We start from the raw sequence: 21,443 nt of genomic DNA, 5'->3' as shown, positions 1-21,443 counted from the left end.
ATGGTGGCACATGCCTTGTAGTCCCAGCTACTTAGGAGGCTGAGGCAGGAGGATCGCTTGAGCCCAGGAGTTTGAGGTTGCTGTGAGCTAGGCTGACGACACGGCACTCACTCCAACCCGGGCAACAGAGTGAGACTCTGTCTCAAAAAAAAAAAAAAATTTTATATGGTAAAAACAGGAGCTACAGCAGTGGTTCTCAAACTTTTTTAAGCATTAGAGTCACCTGGAAAGGCTGTTAAAACAGATTGGTGGGCAAAAGCAAAAGGGAGATAGCACCACAGATGTCTATTTCCGCATAAGATTTTAGCTACAAGGTAATGTCTTAAATATTTTAACTGCAACATCAACCAGAAAATGGAATTTCTTTTTTTTTTAATTTTATTTTTCTCTTTGACACTGTCCCTGAGGAACAGAACTTTTAAAAGAGGAAAAACACCACCAGATAAAACTTAAGAATTCTAGGTTGTGGGACTTGGTCCTAATTCACATACTTTTAAGACATTCAACCTCTAGAAAAGCATCTAACTTCAGTTTTTTCAGTACACTTATTTTACTTACCGCAAGCATTTTTATTAAAAGTTCCTGTTGCTCTTTTATTGCTTGATTTTTAGTGTTCTCGTCGTATTCATAACCATTTTTAGCTAAATAATCAAGGTGGTTGTGAAACATAACTGAACGCCAAAACTGTTCCTACAAAAGCGGACAAAATTGCTTAATTGACAACTATTACCTTAATATCAGGCAAGTGTTAAATATTTATCTTAAGATACCAGTTTCTGAAATCCTTCTTTCTATAAGTTTATTTTACAATTCAAATTCCAATATGAACAGTTTAACTTTATCTTCTATCCTTAAAAAAAGAAAGAAGGGTTAGGAATATAACATTTAAAACAGTTTCCCAGCTATCAAGTTAAAGGTCAGAGAATTTGGCAAATTAGTTTCTAAAAGCTAATTTGCTTCTTATTTAGAATAATGACTTGCACAATCTCAAATGACTTTTGCTGACACTGGGCTAGGGCTAGGACAAAGCAAGCCAGGTGCCCATGACACGAAATGTATGGAGGCACTCCTTCTCGGGACTTGCAGGACCCTAAGAGGGAGTGTCTTGCCCTAGTGAGGCCCGGACCAGTATACCCATTTACCTTGTAGACAAAGACCCTGGAAGCAGTGGTGGCAACCAGGTGGCCTGGTGATCACAAGCAGTCCTCCTCCCTCCCTGCTACCACCATTTAAACTCAACACTGGTTATCATAATTTTATTTAAAAAATGTCTGTATCATAGGTGGTATATTATCAAATTCAGAGAGTCAAGGTAAGACTTCCACCTACCTCCATTTGTCCTTTCTCTGTTGCAATCTGACAGTAAGGAAGCTTAAAGGATAATATAGCGACAGCAGGGCGTGGAAGGGTGGGAGGAAATCGAGAACCTTTACAAGGAATGCACCTGTCAGTAAAGAAAAAGTTCCACCATAAAACTTGCTAAAATGTCAGAAAAATTGCTAAAATAAAAATTTTGCAAAAGTTAGTAACCTGGAATAGTAATATTATTCCAGTAGCTGACTTAATTATATATAATAAATTCTTCTTTTTAAAAGTGTTTTAGGCCTAATTAGATACAAAGACTACCCCTCCATGCATTTTAAGAATTTCAAAAATCCCTTCTCACATCAGCTTTATTAAATAAAAATCACTAAGAGTGAAATCAGCTCTCTTCATATTTTCCTTAGCAAACGCCTGCTTTTAAAATACAGAAATTGTGCTATAAATACTTGTTATGGGATCCATGTTATAAAACTTATCATGGAATCCATAGTATCCCACTCTAAGATAAAATGCTGATGAAGTATATTCATTTTCATTCACCAGTTTGGGAATTCTTGGTGCCCCTGGTAGGAAGTGTCAAATGAGAGAAAAAGACAGTGAAATGTCCAATACAAGTAAGTGATTATTAGATATTTGTCACAGTGGAGCAGAAAATCCAAAAGCATTAAAAAGGTTATAATCTATACCTGCTCTACTAAATCAAAGGTTGTTTTATATGGTAATAGCTCAGTGGACAGGGACTTAGTCTAAACCTTTTCTGACCAGGACATGTAAGATGTTCAAAGATGCCCATCACAAAAAGTACTCATGCTGTTTATTAATTCAAAAGCATTCATTAATCACAGAATGATTTATATGCACAGAGCACTCTTTCAACTTATCTACTCCAAATTATTAATTAGAAAACCACTGGAAAATCATGACTACACACTGTAAGTACCATGGACAAATTTTCTATTTTCATAAAGCCATTTTTAAAAGCAGTATCTTGGCTGGGCATGGTGGCTCACGCCTGTAATCCTAGCACTCTGGGAGGCCAAGGCGGGAGGATAGCTTGAGGTCAGGAGTTGGAGACCAGCCTGAGCAAGAGCGAGACCCCGTCTCTACTAAAATAGAAATAAATTATCTGGACAGCTAAAAATATATATAAACAAAAATTAGCCAGGTATGGTGGCACATGCCTGTAGTCCCAACTACTCGGGAGGCTGAGGCAGAAGGATTGCTTCAGCCCAGGAGTTTGAGGTTGCTGTGAGCTAGGCTGATGCCACAGTACTCTAGCCAGGACAAGAGAGCAAGACTCTGTCTCAAAACAACAACAACAACAACAACAAAAAAAACACCAAAAAACAACAGCATCTTGTTCAATGCTTACTGTCACCCATTTAATTTATAGTATAGATTTTTAGTCAGGGCTTTAAGTCAGGACATTCTTGAAGGAAAATACTAAATAGAAGTTAGTCCCTTGGGTTTAAATTTTTTTTCATAAATATCTTCTAGTATTATCAAAGGGCCACTAGAGTAATTAAAAATAAGTGGCAGGACGGGCACGGTGGCTCAGGCCTATAATCCTAACAGTCTGGGAGGCTGAGGCAGGAAGATGGCTTGAGGCCAGGAGTTCAAGAACACCCTGAGCAAGAATGAGACCCTGTCTCTACTAAAAATAGAAAAAATTAGACAGACGTGACAGTGCACACCTGTAGTCTATCTGGAGGATGAGGCTGGAGGATCGCTTGAGCCCAGGAGTGTGAGGTTGCTATGAGCTAGGCTGACACCATGGCACTCTACCCCGGCAACAGATCAAGACTCTCTCTCAACAACAACAACATAAAAACCTCAGTAATCTTTTTCAAACTACATAGGCCCCTTCCTTGTGAGATTCAAATACCTTTCCTTGTTTTTGTGACTACACAATAAAAACACAAAAATGGTTTTGGAGTTCCAATATTTTTGAACACACTATCGCATTTTCTTTCTTCTTCCTTCCCTTTTATGATTTTATAGAAATTAATGGTTTTCACTACTATGTCACAGAATGAGGTAGCAGTGTGAAAACCTTGAGTTTGGAAAAATACTTGTGGCAATTCTGTCATGAACCTATCTTCACAAAAACCACTGGTTTACTAGTCACACAAAATGAAAAAGATAGAACACGTGCAATCACAAAGGATAAGTTCAAGTACATATATTTAAGTACACTAACAAAATTAGAAGGAAAATTGGGAGTAACATTAATTGCCCATACATACTTTTTTCTCTAATGTGATTTACATTCTTGTTTAAAAACATTTTACAGCTCAAATACTTTATTTAGACAGAATAAACAAGTATTACAAAGAAAAAGGAAATATTGATTATAATTTTACTAATACTTTGTAAGCCACATTTATGTCAAAACAGAACACCAATGCATATATTAAATATTTTAGACTTTTCTTAGCTTTAAAGACTTGAACTTTTTATAAAGTCTTTTTCTCTGTTAAATATCCCTTTCATGAAGGAACTAGAGGTAAAACCAAGCACATTTTACCTGCAAATTTGGTGGGTTTTGCCTGCTATGAACGAATTTCCTGGAAACTGTGCTAAGCCATTTAGAGGAGGAAATGTGAAAAATAAACCAGCTTACTAAGAAAACAAAATTACTTCAATTCCTTTTCAAACTGATCACAAAATCTAATCTCTTGTGATATTAAAGGAAGAACTGAAAAATACCAAACTAGAGAAAACCGGGGCCAATGTCCAGACTAATCTTGCCCCAGTCAGCAAGTTTTGCTTTCTCTTCTGTGTTGCACAGGACTCTCTTCTGCATTGAAGGGGACTTTGTTCATATCTCTTTTAAAGCACTTACTCAGGAGTAGTATAATGATTTTACAAGCCTATCTGTTTCAGGCCCCAAGCCTCATTTACCTTTGTGTAGTATAGCACATGTAGCCAGTATTATAACAAACACTTTTTATTTATTTATTTTTTTGAGACAGAATCTCACTCTGCCGCCCAGGCTAGAGAGCAGTGGCGTCATCATACCCCACAGCAACCTCAAACTCCGAGGCTCAAGTGATCCTCATGCTTCAGCTTCCCAAGTAGCTGGGACTACAGCTGTGCATCACCACACATGGCTAATGTTTTCTATTTTCAGTAGAGACGGGGTCTCACTCTTGCTCAGGCTGGTCTCAAATTCCTGAACTCAAGTGATCCTCCCGCCTTGGCCCCCCAGAGTGCTAGGATTACAGGTATGCACCACTGCGCCTGGCCTCAAAAATATTCTTATTCGAGTTTATTCTTTAGAATAAAGCCAGGAAAATATATTGTTAAAACTATCCCACAGTCAATTTATCACAGTATATACAAATAAGTATATTTTTATGAACAGACTTTTTAGCATATCTTTTCAGTGTTTCAAATGCCTGCTGCATAAGAATCCCCTCAGTAATTCTTCTTCTATAATAAGCTAGTCCTTAAGGGAGAAAGAAGTGTTTATTCTTTTACATTTTTAAAACAGAAAAAATTGTAAGTTTTCTTTGCCACTAACTAGACTTGTGATCTCAAACAAATTATTTAGTCTTTTTTGGACCTTAGTTTTCTCATATGTAAAAACTGGGGAGAAGGGCTGGGAACACAGGAACTAGACCAAAAGAACTTAGTAGTTCCCATTCTTTTATCCTTGTAGGGATGCTAAACTATTGTAAAGGGTCTATGAATTCACAGAAGCACCATGAATTATCTGTAGACCAAATAAAAAAAGTTTCCACTTAATGTACTAGAATTTTCACATGTATGCAGATAATGTAATTTATAAATGTAAATTTATATTAAAATATAATTTTTAGGTCTATAGAAGCTTATGTTATTATGAATTTTCTCTATCAGCTGAGACTAAATGTAGAGCTATTATCATTTGGAGGTCATGAAATGTTCAACATTTAAAAAGGGCTCTTTTTGAGTCCACCCTGGGCAACATAGTGAGATAATATTAAATTAAATGAAAAACAAAATTATTCATTACAAATGAATAATTCCACACACCTCCCCTAAGATAATGACATTCACTAAAAAAAAGAACCATCTTGAATAAACGATAGGCAGCATAGTAAAAATCCTTATAGCTTTAAACCTTAACCTCCTGTGAAGATAGACTATGAATTTTTTAGTTCAAATCACTAAATATTTGATTCCTGGAAATGGACATGCAAGACAGTCCTGAGAACAACCTATACCAAAAGAACTATTAAAAATAGTTAACTAATATATTTCTTCTGATACTAAATATGTCAATAATGGAATATCTGGAGATTATAATTGTAAAGATAAGACATACAGAATTAGCCAGTAATTCCTTTATGGCTCTTCACTAAGTTCAATTTTGAATTCTCTAAGACTATGTCTTCTCTTCTCAAACATCATACGATGCCAACCACTGCCTCCAAAAATACCCTGAATTGCTTCATAATCTGCCAAAAAACAGAAGCCAGAAACAGAAGATAGGAATTCCTGTCACCTTTCAACTACCAGATCTATCTGCATTTGTGCCTGTTTTCTTCCCTCTCATACAACTGATAAAATGTCAGTCTTCCTATTTTAGACAAGTGGTCTAAAATCTGTCATCATTTTTTTTTGAGGCTATCAGTCATTTGGTTGTCTCCTTTTTCTACATTGTCAATCTCACTCTCTTTACTAAATTCCATTGCCAAAATATTAGAAAAATGCTGTAGAATCACCCAAGTTAAATAATCCCTTCCTTGAGTTCTCATCCTCTTTTAGGTACTACCCTAAATCTCTGCTCCTCTTTATAGCCAAACTTCTTGAAAAGAGCTGTCCACATATTCTACTTTCACTTTGCCTCCCATTCCCATCCCAATCTGGAATTTAACATTTTATCATGCCACAAAAACCACCTTTGTGAATCACCAATAATCTCCACGTAGCCAAATTAAGAAGTCTTCTTGAACTTGACTTCTAACCTTATCTGATTTATAGAATTGTCACTTTCATTTTTTAAAAATTCAATTTATTTAATTTTTGAACAAGTAATACATTTACATGTTCAAAAAGTATAAAAAGAAATACAGAGAAAAGTCTCCTATACTGTCCACTGAGTTTCTCTCCACAAGGGATGGGGTCTTGCTTTATCACCCAGGCTGGAGTGCAGTGGTGTGATCATAGGTCACTGCAGACTTGAACTCCTGGGCTCAAGTGATCCTCCTGCCTCAGCATCCCCAGTAGATGGGGCTACAGGCATGTGCCACCATGCTTGGCTAATTTTTCTTATTTTTTTTGTAGACAGGGGTCTTTTGATGTTGCCCAGGCTGGTCTCAGACTCCTGGCCCCAAACAATCCTCCCACTTTGGCCTCCCAAAGTGCCAGGATTACAGGTGTGAGCCACTGCACTCTGCCTACAAGGTAACTACTATTGCCGTCAGTTTCCCTTTTACTCTTCTAGGATTTCTTCTGCATATGTAAGCAAATACAATTATGTATTTTTATGCTCTCCTCCTTTTACACAAATGGTATTTATTTCACTTAACACATCTTGCACATCATTAGATAATACCCTCATCCTTTTTAATAACAGTTTTATTGAGATATTATGTAACTCACTTACCAAGAGTTCATATAGAATGTACCAGTCGTATCATACCATAGAGTATACACTTCAGTAGTTTTTAGTATATTCAGAGCTGTGTTATCTATCATCACTAATTCCAGAACATTTTCATCACCCCAAAAAGAAATTCCATGCTTATTAGTATTCTATTAGTATTCCCACTCCCTATTCTCTGCTCCACTCTCCCCCCTACCCACCCTTGACAACCACTGATCTACTTTTTGTCTCTATAGATAGCTTATTCTGGACATTTTAAATAAATGAAATCATAAAATATGAGGCCTTTTGCATCTGTCTTCTTTCACTTAGCATAATGTTTTCAAAGTCTATCCATGTTGTAGCATGTATCAGCATCTCATTCCTTTTTATAGCCCAATAATATTCCATTATATGGATATACCACATTTTACTTATACCTTTATCAGTTGACAGATATTTACATTGTTTCTACTTTTTAGGTATTATGAATAAATCTACTATGAATATTCAAGTGCAAGTTTTTTTATGAATGTTTTCTTTTTTCTTGGTTATGTACCTAGGAGTAGAACAGCTGAGTCATATGGTAACTCTATGTTTAACCTTTTGAGGAACTGCCAGAGTGTACCATTTTGCATCTCCACCAGCAATGTTGGTGGGTACCAATTTCTCCACATCTTTACTGTTCATCTTTCTAATTATTACCATCCTAGTGGTTGTGAAGTAGTATCTCTTTGTGATTTTGATTTGCATTTCCCTAATGAACATCTTTACAAGTGCTTAATGGCCAGTGAATATCTTCTTTGGAGAAATGTCTATTGAATCCTTTGCTCAATCTTAAATTGGGTTGTCTTGTTTCAGTTGTAAGAATTCTTTTTGAACTAAAGTCCAGGCCATTAAAAAAGAAAAAAGAAAAAAATTCTTTAGGTACTCTACACAAGTCCCTTATCACACATATGATTAGCTTTACCTTTTTAAAATTATTTATTTAATTTTATTTTTTAGAGACAGGGTTCTCATTCTGTCACCCAGGCTAGAGTACAGTGGCATAATCATAGCTCACTTCAGCCTCCAACTCCTGGGATCAAGAGATCCTTTCTCTGACCTCAGCCTCCCCAGTAGCTAGGACTACAGGTGCATGGCCCCATGTCCTGCTAATTTGTAAAAGTTTTTGTAAAGACAAGGATTCACTATGTGGCCCATGCTGGTCTTGAACTCCTGGCCTCAAGTGATCCTCCTGCCTTGGCCTCCCAAAGTGCTGACATTACAGGTGTGAGTCACACTGCACTTAGGCAACGCTTCACCTTAAATGCTACCTCTGTTAAGAGTCTTCTATGATCATCCCACCCAGAACCTGCTCTTCTGTTTTTTCCATCATGAGTCTGGTCAGATTAATTAGCTGAATTTATCTCAAGTAGTAATTAATATTTCACTTATGTTATGTGTCTCTACAATCAGACTATAAACTCCATGAAAGCAGAGGCCTCTTTGTTCACCAAATACCTACACAATGTCACTGACAATCTTTTTTTGCTTTTAATACATCTCTTTTGGTAGATGATGGAAATGCTCTATTTATCTAGAGACAGAGTTTCACTATGTTGCCCAGGCTGGTCACAAATTCCTGGGCTCAAGTGATCGTTCGACCTTAGCCTCCTGAGTAGCTGGGATCACATGCATGCCCCACTGTGGCCCACCTCACTGACAATCTTTTAGACCAAGAAGATATCAGGAATCAAAAGAGGAAAATCTTCAGCACAGTACTAAGTTGATACTCTCTGAACTAAGAATTCTATACTTGCAGTCAACTATTAAAATGCTATTAGCCCCTTCCCCTATTATAATAATTAAGAAAAAAATCTCAAAAAGCAGCTAAATTATATATATTTAATTCTAAATCACAGTCAAAAAAAAAAAGATTATAATAAAAGGTAAAATGCCATGTTTAACCAGAACTCCCCTCCCTGTCTGGCTGAAATGATGCTACAGTCACACTAACAAACTTAATTTCTATTCTGTTCAACAAGTTTCAAATAAAGCAATTGGTTGAAAGCATCAGTGTGAATATAAACAAATTCCTAATAGTGACTATGGAAAGCAAGTAAATAGACTAAGATGAAGGACAAACAAATACACTCACACAAAGAATTTCAAAGTTACTTTTTAGAGTCAACTTCACACATTTTGCCATAGCCCACCTTAGTTGCTGGGGATTTTCATGGATACCAACCACCCAGTAGTGATCAGATTTTCCTTTGCAGTGTTCTTTCGTGTTACATATGGGAGTCCATGTATCACCAAGCCCTCTGTTAAGCATTCGAACAAGGCCTTCTGAATCCACATAACAGGGGGTACCTATAAAACAACAGAAAAAGGAATCACTTGGAGACATAGCTATATATTTGTTAAATAAATCCTATTTCAAAATTACATACTAAGGATTCAACTTCCATTTTAAAAGCAAAAAGCAAAAAACAAAAGGCAAATAATCTAAAATTATTTCCCATAAACTTTCATAACCATATAGAGTAAGACCTAACTGAAAAACGGAAAAAAAAAAAAATCATGTGCTATGACTAAAATTTACCCAAATAAAGAGAAAAAACTGATAGTTTCAGTGAAAACTATGCCACCTGCTGGAATATAACAATAATTTTTAAGCCCATTATTTTTTTCTAAAAAAATGTTTTTATTTTACCTTCCTTTTTTTTTTTATTTCAGCACATTATGGGGGTACAAAAGTTTAGGTTACCTATAGTGCCCTTCCCCCCCCCACCAATCAGAGCTTCATATGTGTCCATCCCCTAGACGGTGCGCATCACACTCATTATGTATGTATACACCCATCCCCCCCATCTGCCCGACACCCGATTAATGTTATTCCTAAATGTGCTCTTAGGTGATGATCAGTGAAACCAATTTGATGGTGAGTACGTGTGGTGCTGATTTTTCCATTCTTGGGATACTTCACTTAGTAGAATGGGTTCCAGCTCCAGGAAAACACAAGAGGTGCTATATCACCATTGTTTCTTATAGCTGAGTAGTACTCCATGGTATACATATACCACATTTTATTAATCCACTCATGTATTGATGGGCACTTGGGTTGTTTCCACATCTTTGCAACTGCTATAAATATTTGACTGCAGATGTCTTTTTTATAGAATGTCTTTTGTTCTTTTGGGTAGATGCCCAGTAATGGGATTGTTGGATCAAATGGTAGGTCTACTTGTATCTGTTTAAGGTATCTCCATATTGCTTTCCACAGAGGTTGCACTAGTTTGCAGTTCCACCAGCAGTCTATGAGTGTTCCTATCTCTCCGCATCCACGCCAACATTTATTGTTTTGGGACTTTTTGATAAAAGCCATTCTTACCGGAGATGAGTGATATCTCATTGTGGTTTTGATTTGTATTTCCCTGATGATTACAGATGTTGAGCATTTTTTCGTATGTTTGTTGGCCATACTTCTGTCTTCTTTCGAAAAATTTCTATCCATGTCCTTTGCCCACTTTTTGATAGGGTTGTTTGATTTTTTCTTGCTGATTTTCCTGAGTTCTAAATAGATTCTAATTATCAGCCCTTTATCGGATGTGTAGTATGTGAAAATTTTTTCCCATTCTGTAGGTTGTCTGTTTGCTCTCATGACAGCTTCTTTTGCTGTGCAGAAGCTTTTTAATTTAATCAGGTCCCATTTATTTATTTTTGTTGTTGCTGTGATTGCCTTTGGGGTCTTCTTCATAAATTCTTTGCCTAGGCCTGTGTCTATAAGAGTTTTTCCCAAATTTTCTTCTAGAATTCTAATAGTTTCACACCTTAGGGTTAAGTCTGTTATCCACCGTGATTTGATTTTTGTGAGAGGTGAAAGGTGTGGGTCTTGTTTCAGTCTTCTACATGTGGCTATCCAGTTTTCCCAGCACCATTTATTGAATAAGGAATCTTTTCCCCAGTGTATGTTTTTGTCTGCTTTGTCAAAAATTAGATGGCTACATGAGGATGATTTTATATCTGGATTCTCAGTTCTGTTCCACTGGTCTGTGTCTCTGTTCTTGTGCCAGATTTAATAACCTGATCTTGTGCTGATTTAATAACCACAGCCTTGTAGTATAGTTTGAAGTCTGGTAAATTAATACTTCCCATTTTGTTCTTATTGCCTAAAATTGCTTTTGCTAAACAGGGTCTTCTCTGGTTCCATACAAAGCGTAAAATTATTTTTTCTATATCTGTGAAAAATGACGTGGGTAATTTAGTAGGGATTGCATTGAATCTGTAGATCACTTCGGGAAGTATAGACATTTTAACAATGTTGATTCTTCTGATCCACGAGCATGGTATGGTTTTCCACCTGTTTACATGCTCCGCTATTTCTTTCCTCCGTATTTCATAGTTCTCCCTGTAGAGGTCTTTTACCTCCTTAGTTAAATATATTCTTAGGTACTTTATTTTCCTTGTTGCTATTGTGAAGGGTATTGAGTCTTTGATTTGGTTCTCAGTTTGACTGTTATTGGCATATATGAATGCCTCTGATTTGTGTGTATTGATTTTGTATCCTGAGACTTTACTGAATTCATTTATCAATTCCAGGAGTCTCTTGATTGAATCCTTAAGGTTTTCTAGATATAATATCATATCATCAGCAAAGAGTGAGAGTTTGATCTCTTCTGTCCCCATTTGTACACTCTTGATTCTGCTCTCTTGCCTGATTGCTCTCACAAGGACTTCCAGCACTATGTTGAACAGCAGTGGGGACAGTGGGCAACCTTGTCTGGTTCCAGTTCTAAGTGGGAATGCTTTCAATTTTTCCCCATTCAGTATGATGCTGGCTGTGGGTTTGTCATATACAGCTTGTATCATTTTTAGGTAGGCCCCGTCTATACCTATTTTGTTAAGCGTTCTTATCATAAAAGGGTATTGAATTTTGTCAAATGTTAAGCCCATTTTAGTTAAAAACAAAAACAAAAAAAAACATGAATCTAAAGGCTCCTAGTTTAAAGAGACTTGGAAAAATGACCAAAATCTGATACAAGGTGATGATGTAAAGAAATTTATCTTTGGTACTCTTCTTCCTCCCTCTTCTCTTTGTTGGCATTGTCACAGTTCTGTCCCCAACTCCTAGGCAAAGCAATTCTTACCTAGGAAAACAGGTAAGCATTCCTGTTTCCCACTCACTCTGCTTCCAACTGAGGAAGTGAATGGCAAATTATCTAACTATCCCTTTCATTATCTGTGGCTTCATACCCCTCCTGCTCTACAAACATCAGTTTCCTCAGAGTCTGGATCTGATTGGTGCTTGGGGAAAAAAAGGCTATACAAACGTTAGTTATTAACTGTCATATTATTAAAGCATGAATGATAATATTCCAGCACAAAACACATCCAGAAATAATTGATGTTTTAAAGACAAAGTGGAATTTCCAGTAATGTAAATGAAGAACATGAATCTCTAATAAGAGAAATATTTAAGCCCTCTCTGAGACAGTTTTAACAGGTGATTTAAAATAAGGTACTCTTCAGTGTCCTTCAGATCATCTGTCATAAGCCACTATAACTGAGTCTACGATAGTACCATAGAATAGAAATATCATGTGAGCCACAAATGTAAACTTTTAATTTCCTAGAGCCACATTTTTAAAAAAAGGGTGAAATTAATTTTAATAATGTATTTTATTTAATATATCAAAAATATTACTATTTAAGATGTAATCAATATAAAGGAATTACTGAGATTTTTATATTTTTTCACATACTAAGTCTTCAAAAATCAGACAATATTTTTTACTTACAGAACATCTCAATTAATATGAGCCATATTTCAAGTGCTCAGTAGCCACACATGGCTAGTAGCTATTGTAATTAATAGTGAAGTTCTAGAAAATTCCTAATTTTTGTGTACAATCTGCTGGAAAAGATACAACTTTACCATTGATTTGTATCTCCTTCTTGCTATCTAATAAACTTTCAGAAAAATATATTTCCTGGTTACTCCCCCAAATTGTAGGAAAAACTTTTTAAACATTTAAAAAAGAAAAAAGAAAAATATATTTCCCTCTTTGTAAGTTTTCTAATCAGAATTCTCATGAAAAGAGATCTTGTACATAAGACAAATGGCTACCTTGCCTAACAACTGCAGCTTCCAATTCTGTTAACGTATTAAAACAAAGATTTAAAACACAAAATTTAGACAATTTATCTTTAAAGAAATTAATTAGGAATAAAAAATATTTCATCTATCTTTAATATAAAGAAAAAAATTTATCTTGCCTTCAGCTGAAAACCCAACCCATGCAACATAGGATTTCCTTGTAAGAGGAAGAGGGTCACCATGCAAAATTTGTTTTTTCTTTTTCCCCAGCTCTAGTAGTTGAACTCCAAGGCACTGATCCCCATCAAATCCTGTACCTATTGAGAAAATATAAATACAAATCAAGCATCAAAGGTTATTCAGCTATAATGCAGTCTAAATTTTCTGTGAATTCATTTTGTGGTAAATTCTTAGACTAACTAGAACTATTATTTATAGATAATCCACCTAACTGAGGCACTATTCAGGTATTAGAAACAGAATAATACGTTACATGGACTATTTATATAAACTCACTGTAAGTGGCCATTCATTCATTCAAGAAATATTTACAGAGAGCTTACTACGTGCCAGGCACTAGCTTAGGCACCGGGGCCACCATAAACAAAGTCACTGTTCTCATGAAATTCAAATTCAAGTAGAAGACAGCCAAATTAAAAAACACAAGAAAAACAAAAATGATACAAAGAATTATTATAATAATGTGATACAGAGTGTGAGACTAAGTGGCTACTTTAGTCAGAGTTAGCCTCTCTGAGAAAGTGAAACTCTACTATAGTCAGAGTTGGCCTCTTTGAGAAAGTAAAACTTAAGCTGAGATATGAATTGCAAGTTGGAGCCTGCCATGCAAACATCAGGGGAAGGAACATGATGGCAGGTGGAGCGAACAGCTAATGAAAAGTCCCAAAGTAGGAAGAACAAGCTTGGAGAGTTCCAAGAACACAAAAAGGCCAGTGTAACCAGAACACGGTGATAACAGAAAAAGTGGTGAGATGAGCTTGAAGAGGTAGGCAAAGGTCAGACCATGCAGGATCAGTATCACCCTGCCAGCTATGATAAGAAATTGGATTTTGATTCTAAAAGTGAAGGAAAGTCAGAGATTTGAGCCGAAGAGGGATGTGATCTGATTTATGTTTTTAAAAGATCACCTAGGGTGCACCACGTAGGCTATGGAGAATGGACTGTGGAAGGCAAGAAGTGAAGCTGAAAGACCAGTTAGGCGGCTACTGTGACAGTCCGTGAGACAACATCTGGGTTGTACTGGGGTGTTAGTGGAGGAAATGAAAAGAGACAGATTTAGAATGCTATTCCATAGAAGGGACATTTTGCTGTTGGAGTTGATGTGGAGGGTGAGAGAAAGAGAAGAAATAAGGATAACTTTTAGACTTTTGGTTTGAGAAACTGGATTGTTAGTATGCCATTTACTGAGATGGGGAAACTATACAAAAAACAAGTTTGGAAGGAAAAAAAAGATTTTTATTGTGAGCAAGTTAAGTTTAAGATGCCTGTCAAAACTCTAAATAGAGATTTTTAAGTGGGCAATTGGATATGTAAGTCTGGAGACACAGGACAGGGTAGGGCTAGGGATACTAATTTAGAAGTCACAGATACAGAGGTGTACTTAAAGCCGTGGGTCTTGATAAAATTCCCCAGGGTAGCTTCTGAAACTGCATTTTTTGACCTGTAAGTCATAAAATCAATTTAGAGTTGCAACCAGCATTAAAAAAAAATGACATCAAAGAGTAAAGGTGGTCCATGAGACTTTTATTTCAGTGATATTTGCAGATATGTGCAGAACAGCAACATAGAATCTATTTCTTACTGTGGCTAAGCAGTCAAAAGACTGAAAGTCCCTGACCTAGACAGAGTACTAGAGGAGAAGGGGCTACAGTCTAGCTAAAAAGTCAGCTAAGAAGAAGTCAACAAAAGAGGCGAAAAAGGAGTAGCCACTGAGAAAAAATATTGGGAGAATGATGTCAAAGAAGCCAAGAAAAGAAAGCATTTCCTATTGAATTATATAAAGCATAAAGAGATCATCAGTAACCTTGATAAGACCAGTCTTAGAGACTGAAGAAAGACTTGAGGTGAGGAATGGGAAACTCTACCTTGGAATTCTCTCTATAATACAGTTCCTCTATAGTTTTCATTTTCATTGCTACTAGTGAATAAAACAAAATTCTCTACATTCAAAGATTATGCTAATGCAAATATTATATAAATGCAAAATGAGGTATATAATCCAAAACAAAAACAGTAACTACAACAAAAAAGCTCAAGTAATTTCCATTTTACTTCATGGTAAAATTACAAAAGACTAGAAAAAAATCTACCTCTGTGATAAACAACAAAAAGCTGTTCTCCATGTCCTGCCATTGACACCACAGGCCCAGGAAGACTGAAGACCTCTTTCTGAACACCTCCAATAGTAAATAATCGAAGGAGCAAGGCACTAGTGGCAGCAGCAGCCCATCCCTGACCCAGACATATGGCTTCAATATCCTCCTTCTGAGGCATGTCTATCATCCACTCTTTGCTTGAATCCCAAGAACTAAAGTGCAGGCAGTGAAGCTTGCTAAAAATTTAAACAAGACAGAAACAATCAATCAAACTTTCATATGTAATATTTACATATATAACCAATCATGATACCCAATAACAAAACCAAATAGTTATTTTTCTATTATACATTACTAGTATAAGAAATTGCCTTAAGAAAGTAACTATGAAATATCCTTAAACTATATTAAAACCATAAAAAGTCATATTTTTGAAGAATATTTAAAAATACAGGAAAATGCTCACAACATAATGTTAAATGAAAAAAGGCAGGCTAAAAACTGTCAAGTGTGATTTTATATTGGAAACGTACACAAAATCACAACCCAGTTTTAAAAAAGGAAGGAAGCATCAAAACGTTAAGCAACAGTTCTCTCACTGCAAAAGAAAAAGTTAATATGGAAGAATAAAAAAAAAAAAACACAACACCACCAGTGAGATTATTAATCACTGCTAAAAAGTTGATATATGTTTTCAGTCTTTCATCCTTGTACATGTATATACACATGTTAGTTATTATTAAACACAAATTCTTTAAGCTTCAGAATGCAGATACCATAAGTATTTGGAATCAGAGGAAGTAATGACTTTCTGAACAGTAATTTTAATATTCAATTTTAAAATGAAAAGATAATATTGTATACACCTGTGAAATAATATATTCAAGGAAAACAAAGGATTATCTAGAATCAAAATTGCACATAGAAATATTCTCATAGATGAAATTCTGAATTAGAGACACTGAGTCAACAATGATTTATTTTACTAACTGATTTAATTCAATAATGAATGAAGTATTGAGTTAATTTTATAATGTGTAAATTAGGAGACCAATTAAAAAGTTAAAATGACCTAATGTAATGTTTCTCAGACTTTAATATGTACTCAATCACATGAGGATTTTGTTAAAATTGCAGATTCTGATTCAGAAGTCTGGGGTGGGGTCTGAGATTCTGTACTTCCAGCAAGTTCCCAGGTGACCTGTGCCCCTAGTTGGTAAACAAATACATCCAATTAGAAAGATTTTGATTTCAAATCACCTGGGAGATAGTAAAATCCATAAAATGTATCAGTACTATTACCAGCTGAAGAAGGAAACAGATTAAGAGAGGGCAATCAGCTTTAAAAACAAAAAACTGAGAAAAATATTTTGTCTTAAAAAAATGCATTCTGCATCCATTGCTTTTCCACAATTGTATCTAATAGTTCAACAGTGCCAAGCTCTTCCTAGTAATTTTGAATTTACCTTGCTAGGTCATCAGTGCTTTCACATGCCAACAAAATAGCTTCGTGGGAAAGATCTGCTATTGTATAATTCAAAGCGTTTGATAAGTGTGTTGCATGGTGTATGGAAGTATCATGGAACTCCACATCTATGGCATTGTCTTGCTCATCATTATAGCAGCGAATAATTCCAGCAGAGTTCCACACCTACAAACAGGTTAAATATAAGTTTAAGAAAAAGTGAAGCTCCTAAAATAAGTAGGTACAAATTAACAAATCTTATAATTCAGTTAGTATCAAGATTTAAGTTATGGAAACTACCACATCTTACCTAACTCTAAATAGTTTCAGACAGCAGTAGGAATACCTGAGCTACAATTACTAATTATTCTTCTCTTGGTAAGAATAAAGTACATTTAGTTTTATTTATTAACAAGTGGAGTATTTAATATTTAAAAATAGGTTATATGATTGTTATTTAAAAAGTACTTGACAATTGGCCTTTGAACAACCCAACCATTAAATTCCTCAAAAGAAACTTTTTTTTTTTTTTTTGAGACAGAGTCTCGCTCTGTTGCCTGGGCTAGAGTGCCATGGTGTCAGCCTAGCTCACAGCAACCTCAAACTCCTGGGCTCCAGTGATCCTCCTGCCTCAGCCTCCCGAGTAGCTGGGACTACAGGCATGCACCACTATGCCTGGCTAATTTTTTCTATATATTTTTAGTTGTCCAGCTAATTTCTTTCTATTTTTAGTAGAGATGGGGTCTTGCTCTTGTTCAGGCTGGTCTCGAACTCCTGAGCTCAAACAATTCTCCTTCCTTGGCCTCCCAGAGTGCTAGGATTACAGGCATGAGCCACCTCTCGGGCCAAAAGAAACATTTTAAAACTTTACTTACAAATATGGATGCAAACAACAACAGATTTTTTTTTTCTGTTCCAACTAACTAAATGTCATAGGATACACATACACATTTTAAGGCAGAGGAAATTGACACTGTTTGGTATCATTTGGAAAACTTGTCTTCCACTGATGTACATTGTAGGCCCCAGTGTTTCTATTAAAATTAGTTATAAATAAAACTATAAATAAAATATTGACACTAAAAACTAAGACCTATTACTTGATGATTACTGATGGCAATGAGAAGTTTTATTAATATTAAATATTACCCTTAATGTTTACAGAAAAATTTATGCTAGGCATACACAACAGGCAAAATGCTCGGAGTGGAAAACCTCAAATAGCCAACAAATAGAAATACTAAACTGTTTAAGAGCTCAAACTTAAGGCAAAAAGCAAATATATTCATTCATTTATTCAAGAAATATGTATTTAATGTCTACTGTGCAATACTTTGTTCTAAATGCTAAGAACATACCAGTAAGGAAAATAGAAAAATCCCTATCATTGTAGAGCTTACATTCTAGTTGGGGGGAGGGGGGCGGTGAGGAAAGGGACAAATAGGGTTTTTTCCCCTTTAGTACTTATCACTCTCTATTAAGAATGTATTAAACTAGTAGTTGCCTTCTTAAAAAACACCTTCTAACTAGTGTTTTGGAATCTGTATAATCTTCTATATAACAACAAATATGAGAAATAAGGTTTAGAAGTATAGCCAAGAGGTATTATAAGACATACAGTAATACTTACTTATGTTCATTATGTATCATTTTACAAAGGAGAATTTTTTTTAACACAATTTCAATTATAGGGTTGAAAAGATTAAAACTGAGTTAACCATAAAATAAATCAACCATAAAATATAAATCAACCAAAGAGCTCCAGGCCATTTAATTAAGGTTTTTAAAAATATGTTTTATCCAACAAAATCAACTACAGTGAGAATAAAATGCTGAAAAGCTATTTAGAGGTTGAGTGTAGAACTAAGGCTTACCATGAACCTGTGGGTGAGATGCAAGGGTGTAGAACCTGACTGGAATGGCTTTTGCCGGGGAGTTGGCATGGGTCCTTCATAATGTGGCCTGTGGGATGTTACAAGTGGTAGACTGTGAATGCTGCCTTCCTGATCATCTTCCTCCTCTTCTTTGAGAAGACTAGAAGCAGCTTTTAGCATTGTAACATCTACAAAACAATGGATTACATTTAAGAGAATCATAAATACCAATGACCAGGAAAAAGAAAAAGCATTATGGAATCTAATAACTTTTCCATTCATATTTGATGACACCAACATGGTATTTGCCTCTTTCACTGTGTTAAAGAGATGCAGTGATGGTGCAAAACTCCTGGTGTCTTAGCATGAATCCAGGCAGTGGCATGAAACTATGTTAACAGTCATTCTATTGTGAACCACCACTCACTTGCAGTAAAAATATTAATGTGATTAAATACTGATCCTTATACAGATTAAAAAACAAAGTTCTGTGTGCTAAAATGGGAAGTATGCATAAAATAGTATGATGGGTGTCTTGATAAAAAGCACTTGTGCCCTTGTTTGAGTTGCAAGCTGAACTAAGTGATTTTTCACAGAACACCACTTTACTTTAAAAAAAAAAAAATGCCAGATAAACTATGCTTATGCAGACGTGGGTATCTGGCAAACATTTTCTTGGAAATGAATGAAGGGAACCTGTCATTTAAGAAAAACTGATAGCATTTGTTACCAATGATAAAATTTCAGCTTTCAAGCAAAAATTAGAATACTGGAAAACTTCTATTTGCCACTATGAGCTTGATAACTTTCTAATACTTAAAAACTTCTGATAAGACTGGTGATGATACTAACAAATATATTTTATATTGGATGAGATGTCAATATTAGGAAGGTCTGCAAACCTCAGTGAGCCAATTTTTGACAAAACCAATGCATATGCTGCAAAATCAAACGTGGTTAAAAAGTCTATTAAAAGTACAAGTGAGACCAATGGATTTTAATGTAAAATAGTTGAAAAAGTTCATTGAAGTTTTCAGATTCCACTTTGCAAGTAATCTTTAAGAAACTACCATCTGCTAAGTTTTGGTGCAGTATCAAAGAGTATCCACAATTATCTGACCAGGCTATTAAAATATGTCTCCTTTTCCACATTACATATTTGTGTCAGATCAAATTGTCTTCATATACTTCAAGAAAAACAATATACAGCAATAGACTTGATCGAAAAGCAAATGAGAGAATCCAGCTGTCCTCTATGCCAGATATGGCAAAGACTGAAATGCTACTCTTCTTACCAAATTTTCTTGTTTTTCATAAAAAAATGTGATTCATGTTTACATGAGATTATTACTGTTATTTTAAGTGAATAAACACTTAACCATTTCTGATAAATAATAGCTATAACTCCATAAATAAATGTTCTTTGGGGGTCCTCAAAATTTTTTTTGAGTGTAAAGGACTACTGAGACCTGTAAAACGATGAGGACTGCTGTTCTATAAACCCTGTGATTTAAATGCAGCACAACTTAACACCGTACATTGGCATTTTACTTAATAATGCTCAAATGTGTTATTTTAGCATGTAAGTTGTTGTGACAGGCACTTTATTTGAAGGTTTTAAATTATAATCTCCATTTTTTAATAGATATAATACTATTCAGGTTATCTATTTCTTCTTGAGTTAGCTTGGTAGTTTGTATCTTTCAAAGAATTTGCCCATTTCATCTTAAATTTATGAGCACAAAGTTATAATATTCTCTTGTTATCCTTTTGTTATCAATAGTAGTGCTGGCATACAGAAATATGTGAGGTACAGATGTAATTTAAAATTTTCTAATAGCTATATTTAAAAACTAAACAGAAACATGTAATTAATTTTAATAATATGCTACCTTTAAAATACATATCATTTCAACATGTACTCAAAATAAAAAATTTACTAGATATTTTACATTCGTTTTTTTCTTACTGTCTTCAAAATCTGGTTGCATTTTAGAGTTACAACACATCTCAGTCAGGACTAGCCATGTTTCCAGTGCTCAACAGCCACCTGTGTCTAGTGGCTACCACATTGGCTAGCATAAGTCTACAGGATCTATAGTGATGACTCCTCTTTTATTCCTTATATTAGTAATTTCTGCCTTTTTCTTGATCAGTCAGGATAGAGACTTATCAATTTTATTGGTCTTTTCAAAGAACTAGCTTTTGGTTTCATTGACTTTATAGTTTTTCTGTTGTCAATTTTATTGAATTTTGCTCTTTATCATTTCTTTCCTTCTGCTTGCTTGGGGTTTAATTTCTTCTTTTTCTAGTTTGCTATAGCAGAAGCTTAGGTCATAGATTCGAAACCTTTTTTAACATAAGCATTTAATGCTATAAAATTCCCTCCAAGCACTGCTTTAGTTAGCTACAAATCCAATAATGACTTTAAATAATAGCTTTAATTAAAAAGTCAAAAACATTAATCAACAGGGTGGATTATCACATGCACAAAGTCAAATTCATACCAACTGAGTTTTCATCATCTTCTAGGATGTGACTTCGCTGTCTAGGACGACCTGAAGCCATCATGAGGTCATCATCATCCTCCTCATCATTTATAATCCCTTTTGAAAAAGAGGGGATCTCAACCGCATTGTCATTTAGAAAATCACCAACATTACTTGCATCATCTCCATCAAAAAGATCATCATAATTCTTTTCCACTCTGCTAGATACCTTGAACAGATTAATACAAATAAGAAAGTTAATATTATTAGTGAACTATTTATGAAAGTTAATAGTATCA

General features: G+C 35.2%; 1 protein-coding gene across 3 annotated transcripts in view; it reads right to left on the bottom strand.

Moving 5' to 3' along the window:
* Positions 1-21,443, bottom strand: part of WDHD1 (WD repeat and HMG-box DNA binding protein 1) — a 66,364-nt gene that overhangs the window by 19,594 nt on the left and 25,327 nt on the right. For all 3 annotated transcript variants that reach the window (XM_045566827.1, XM_045566812.1, XM_045566819.1), the window contains 8 exons: positions 21,163-21,373; positions 18,656-18,843; positions 16,783-16,967; positions 15,311-15,552; positions 13,160-13,297; positions 9,097-9,253; positions 1,330-1,444; positions 559-690 (listed from right to left, as the gene is read on the bottom strand). In XM_045566827.1, coding sequence (XP_045422783.1) covers positions 559-690; positions 1,330-1,444; positions 9,097-9,253; positions 13,160-13,297; positions 15,311-15,552; positions 16,783-16,967; positions 18,656-18,843; positions 21,163-21,373 — 1,368 coding nt within the window. The remainder of the gene's footprint in view (positions 1-558; positions 691-1,329; positions 1,445-9,096; positions 9,254-13,159; positions 13,298-15,310; positions 15,553-16,782; positions 16,968-18,655; positions 18,844-21,162; positions 21,374-21,443) is intronic.

This window comes from Lemur catta, chromosome 1, assembly GCF_020740605.2.
Source record: "Lemur catta isolate mLemCat1 chromosome 1, mLemCat1.pri, whole genome shotgun sequence".
NCBI classification, from domain to species: Eukaryota; Metazoa; Chordata; class Mammalia; order Primates; family Lemuridae; genus Lemur; species Lemur catta.
The sequence above is the reverse complement of the archived record's forward strand: the minus strand, read 5'-3'. Positions and strand labels throughout refer to the sequence as shown.